Genomic DNA, 6,000 nt, shown 5'->3' with positions numbered 1-6,000 from the left:
CTGAAGTTGAATCATAAATCATTCAACTTTGCAAGTTTGAACTGTATCTCTCATTGCCTGCAGCTCTTGGACAAAGTGGCTCTCTCGTATTATTACTGTTATTATTTTGATTATTGTTGTTATTATTATTATATTATTGTAGTAGTTTCTTTCTTTCTATCTGTAAGTGCTGGATGTGTAAATAAGTGTGAGCCTCTAAAGTGGGCTAAAGTGGGCTCCTATAACCAGTGTAATGTGTCGGGACGACACAGCCCCAGTTCCAAAAATGTCAGGATAAAGAAAAAGAGGGAAACATAAACAGGTATTTTATTCACAGTAAAACATAAAAGACCAAAATGTTTAAACTGAGACGTTTTCACATTTGAATGAAAAACACTGGTTCTGTGTGATATGATGTAACACGTGTGCACAAAGCTGGGACAGGAGCGTGTTTGCAGCTTTGCAGCTGCCTGTCCTGAGCATGCTGTGGAGCTCTGTGGCTGCTCGGGAGTGTTTTTAGTTTTGTCATTACGCGGCGGCCCAAATGTTCTCAAGGTTTGGATAGTTCAGGACAGTCTGGACAGTATGAAGCCATGTTGTGGTAATACGAGCAGTTTGACCTGCTGAAATATGAAGCTCTTCCATGATAACAACATCTGGATAGGAGCAGATGTTACACTGAAACGTGTGTGTACCCTAACCCCCGTACCATCAGGGATGCAGGCTTTGGTTCCTCTCCTCTTTGTTTCTATGGACTAGGTTCCTTAGTCCATTTAATTAACCTTTGCACAGAGACGACTTTAGCCTTTCTGCATCATATTCACACACGGCTTCTTCGTTGCTTGACGTAGCAAGCCAGCTGTTTCCTCTTAGTACCACTGACTTTTCCAGCCTTGTGTTGCCCTCATGCCAACTTGTTTTTGGATGTTTTTCTGCCATCAAATTCAAAAGGAGCTTATTTTTCATAAAATATTAAGACGTCTCAGTTTAAACATACTGTTTTCTGAGCTGAGAGTAAAATATGTGAGAGTTGAAAATCATTGAATCCTACTTATACATTTATTTACATTTCACATAATGTCCTTACGTTCTTTGGGCTTTAAATTGAAATATGATTGAAATGTTTTCATGTTGCCTTCTCACCATTCTGACTGTCCACACATGTTTTAAACTGAATGCAGATGTATTTAAATTAAAAAGAGCTAGGCTCATGGCATGGAGAGGCATTCAGGTATTTTCATCCATCTACGAGACACCTGAAATAGTCACTGAATAGTGTTTGATTTTTTGAAAGCATTAGTTCCAGATCTGACTCAGGAGACAGGCACGCATCCTCCTGCACTTCCTGCACACCGCACTGCCACTGCAGCAGTTTGCATGCACAGAATGTGCCGTCCATAGATGTGCAGCAAATATGCGACCTAGTTCCCCTGGGATCCCTACATATTTCTGTGTGGACACTCTGCCACATCAGGTTATAAAGCCTTCCAACATTAAATCTGCACCGACGATGCTGTGAGGCTGCCATCCATGTTTGTGTCCAGTATATTTCACACTGACTGTGTCAGCAATGATCAAAATGAAATATTGATTTAGTTCTATTAAGAAAGAAGAATAAGATCAGTGTTGAACCATCGGTGCATTTAGTAACAGGTGATGGATCTCAGTGCATTCAGCTGGTAGCGGTATAAATCACTGCAGAGGCTGATAGCAAGCCAACTTCCTGTTTTAGTTGTAAAAAGCGAGGTTCCTCAGAATCTCCAGTGTTTCTGCCTTAGTGCAGTTAAGAGAGCCTTCACCAGCTCACTGAGTGTGGGGATGGAGAGGAACTGGGTCCCAGCCTGCTGCGTCAAACACATGACTGTTGTTAACGTTACTGAGCTGGACGCAGTCGGGCTGCAGCCTGCATTGTTGTTGTGATTGCACAGCTCGTTTTTGATACGGCTCATGTCATTGGTCAGTCGTGCTCATGGGACACTATTCAGAATCACATGTGAAATGTTCGAACCAGTTCTTATGTTAAACCAGTGTTTTCCTTTTTCCTCATTTCCACAGAAAAGATCAAAGAAACTTGAGGGTGAAACAATTTATATCAGACATAGCAATTTAATGTTGGAGGTTTGTATCTTCAGTCTTAAATAAGCGTCGTTTGCTATCACAGCTCCGTTCTTTAGTTCTTTCATTCTTTTGTTCTGTCTTTTGTTCTTCCTAGTTTAACCCTAAAGGGTTGGCATGCACCATTTTCCTGTCTGACTCTCATGCAAGTAGCTTCACTTTACTTTCACATTGTGTTTGTCTGTGTGATAGATGACTGGGAAACATCTCCAGGAAAGTTCACTAACGTATGCATTCATCGTCCTTCCAACCTCCGTCTGTGGTTTACGTCAGTGATGTTGCTTAGAATGAAATGTTGGAGCTCTAGTGCGACATAAACACTCACTTCAAACTGTGATTGGTCGAGAGGAGCGAGGCGCTGTATTCCTTTTTCATTGGTTATCAGAGGACCCAGTATAACATCATCTCCTGGGCCCGGATTCACAAAACTCAGAAGTACTAAGAGTTTGTTTCCTGGTGACAACATCCTATGAAAAGTCTTAGAATTTGTTTTTAAGAATTTCCCCTTAAAGTTGGGACTAAAACTGTCACAATTATAAGTTATTCATAAAGTGTCTTAGCTCTGAGCTTAAAAGTGTGGAACAAGAGAAACGTTGAAGCATCAGTAAAGTTTTAACTCACTCGGTGTTAGGCTGGGACTCCCTGCTAATGCACTTTAGGTTTGATTCGGAGCTAAGCGAGGGGATTGTGAATATGAGTCCTGGAGAGACGTGTATGTTACTTTTTAACCAATATCAGCTCCATGTGTGACACCATCACTGCTCTCATTTGGACAAAAAGAGTGAACTTCACTGATAATTTGATTGCAAACCACAAAACGTTCGAGGAGAAAAACATGTTCTCGACTGACTTCATGCAACAAGCAGTTTCAAGAAGGATAGAAAACAAGCTTTTCTGACAGCCATAAACTCTCATCATTTCACACCAGCCAAAGAGTGGGTGTAAGTACAGTGGCTTGCAAAAGTATTGGGCCCCCTTGAACTTTCCCACATTTTGTCACATTACAGCCACAAACATGAATCAATGTTATTGGACTTCCAGGTGAAAGACCAACACAAAGTGGTGCACACGTGAGAAGTGGAACGAAAATCAGACATGATTCCAAACATGTTTTACAAATAAATAACTGCAAAGTGGGGTGTGTGTAATTATTCAGCCCCTGAGTCAATACTTTGTAGAACCAGCTTTTGCTGCAGTTCCAGCTGCCAGTCTTTTAGGGTCTGTCTCTACCAGCTTTGCACATCTACAGACTGAAATCTTTGCCCATTCTTCTTTGAAACAGCTCCAGCTCAGTCAGATTAGATGGGCAGCGTTTGTGAACAGCAGTTTTCAGATCTTGCCACAGACTCTTGATTGGATTTAGATCTGGACTTTGACTGGGCCATTCTAACACATGGATATGTTTTGTTTTAAACCATCCCATTGTTGCCCTGGCTTTATGTTTAGGGTCGTTGTCCTGCTGGAAGGTGAACCTCCACCCCAGTCTCAAGTCTTTTGCAGACTCCAAGAGGTTTTCTTCCAAGATTGAACTGTATTTGGCTCCATCCATCTTCCCATCAACTCTGACCAGCTTCCCTGTCCCTGCTGAAGAGAAGCCCCCCCCCAGAGCATGATGCTGCCACCACCATATCTGACAGTGGGGATGGTTCAGAGTGATGTGCAGAGTTAGTTTCCGCCACACACAGAGTTTTGCATTTTGGCCAAAAAGTTCCATGTTGGTCTCATCTGAGCAGAGCAGCTTCTTCCACATGTTTGCTGTGTCCCCACATGGCTTGTGGCAAACTGCAAACGGGACTTCTCATGGTTTTCTGTTAACAATGGCTTTCTTCTTGCCACTCTTCCATGAAGGCCAACTTTGTGCAGTGCACCACTAATAGTTGACCTGTGGACAGATTCCCCCACCTGAGCTGTAGATCTCTGCAGCTCGTCCAGAGTCACCATGGGCCTCTTGGCTGCATTTCTGATCAGCGCTGTCCTTGTTCGGCCTGAGTTTAGGTGGACGGCCTTGTCTTGGTAGGTTTACAGTTGTGCCATACTCCTTCCATTTCTGGATGATGGCTTGAACAGTGCTCCGTGGGATGTTCAAGGCTTGGGAAATCTTTGTGTAGCCTAAGCCTGCTTTAAATTTCTCAATAACTTTATCCCTGACCTGTCTGGTGTGTTCTTTGGACTTCATGGTGTTGTTGCTCCCAATGTTCTCTTAGACAACCTCTGAGGCCGTCACAGAGCAGCTGTATTTGTACTGACATTAGATGGCCTGGTAAGTGGCCTGTATTTGTATAGCGCTTTACACATCCAGTCATCCACACACTGGTGATGGCAGCTACATTGTAGCCACAGCCACCCTGGGGCGCACTGACAGAGGCGAGGCTGCCGGACACTGGCGCCACCGGGCCCTCTGACCACCACCAGTAGGTAACGGGTGAAGCGTCTCGCCCAAGGACACAACGACCGAGACTGTTGGAGCCGGGGCTCGAACCGGCAACCTTCCAATTACAAGGCGAACTCCCAACTCTTGAGCCACGATCGCCCCATAGATCACACACAGGTGCACTATGTAGTCATTAGCACTCATCAGGCAACGTCTATGTGCAACTGACTGCACTCAGACCAAAGGGGCTGAATAATTACGCACACCCCACTTTGCAGTTATTTATTTGTAACAAATGTTTGGAGTCATGTAGGATTTTCGTTCCACTTCTCACGTGTGCACCACTTTGTGTTGGTCTTTCACCTGGAAGTCCAATAACATTGATTCATGTTTGTGGCTGTAATGTGACAAAATGTGGGAAAGTTCAAGGGGGCCAATACTTTTGCATCCACTGTATCTGATCAACAACCCAGTGAGCAGGAAGCAGAGTCTTTGCGGTAAACAGGCTCCAGTCAGTATATTTGTTTCCCAGTCGTTTACGCTCACAGTCTGATGTTTAACACTCTGGACTTTGCTGTCATCGTCATTACTCATGGTCGTTAAGGACATTTTTAATATGATGAATGTCCTTCATGGCCCTAATGCAGCGCTCATGCTGAACACACTGTGTGTCTGTGATAATGGACTTGTGTTGTTCTCTTTGCTGTATCTATTGTGCTGTATCATATTCTGCCACCATCATTTCAGAAGAAAGGGATGACAAGAAGCACTGATACTCGTTAATCTACAAATCAAACATCCATATGTAAAATTAGGCTCCGAAGTTGAGCATCCTGGCCTGGACTCAGGAGATGTCATGTGTCTAACAGCAGTGCATGGCTAAGCCTGGTGATTTTATAATGTGTCATCCCTCTCTACAGTCTGTACGTGACATTTAAATTGTTGGCTTTTTTCAACCTTATGTAAAGAAAAAACCGCTTGATCTCTGAAACACTGTTTCAGTCTGCTCGGATCAGCTCTGTTTGAGTAGAAGAGGCATCTTCTTGATGTGGCTCAAAAACAAGAAATGGAGGTTCGTGGAAACGTCAAAGCTAACAGTTTTCATGGAACGTACTGACTTGTTCACATGACAGGACGTGTCTACATTCAACAGACTCTCATCCTGCTCTGTCACATGAAAAACTTCAAAGCTGAGGTCTTAAGTAGTTACAGCAGGTGAAGCAGGTGTGTTTGTGCTGATGTAAAGCCATTAGCGCTCCACCTGTGTCTTCCTTTCTGAAAGGAGTCAGAATGAAAGTGAAACATCAGAGAGACTCTTTAACCACTGAAGACCGAACGATTCCATCTCTGCCCACATCCGACATAAACAACGGTCATTACTGTATAGAATAATGGCAGACATGACTCAGAATGAGTTTTGCACTTTTTTGCAGTGGCCATGTTTTTCCTTTGTGTGCCGGCTTTGGCTCGTTCATCCCAGCGTGGATGTGCACACAGCCACCGATCTTGCTTTGGTTGTGTTAGCGCTGCCATCT

General features: G+C 43.7%; 1 protein-coding gene across 9 annotated transcripts in view; it reads left to right on the top strand.

Moving 5' to 3' along the window:
• Nucleotides 1–6,000, top strand: part of epb41a (erythrocyte membrane protein band 4.1a) — a 57,064-nt gene that overhangs the window by 28,359 nt on the left and 22,705 nt on the right. For 7 of the 9 annotated variants that reach the window (XM_080862580.1, XM_080862582.1, XM_080862576.1 and 4 more), the window contains one exon: nt 2,035–2,097. The exons of the other annotated variants lie outside the window; for them this stretch is intronic. In XM_080862580.1, the coding sequence (XP_080718706.1) occupies nt 2,035–2,097 (63 nt within the window). The remainder of the gene's footprint in view (nt 1–2,034; nt 2,098–6,000) is intronic. 9 annotated transcript variants of the gene reach the window in all.

Source organism: Rhamphochromis sp. 'chilingali', assembly GCF_963969265.1.
Source record: "Rhamphochromis sp. 'chilingali' genome assembly, chromosome: 17".
NCBI classification, from domain to species: Eukaryota; Metazoa; Chordata; class Actinopteri; order Cichliformes; family Cichlidae; genus Rhamphochromis; species Rhamphochromis sp. 'chilingali'.
The sequence above is the reverse complement of the archived record's forward strand: the minus strand, read 5'-3'. Positions and strand labels throughout refer to the sequence as shown.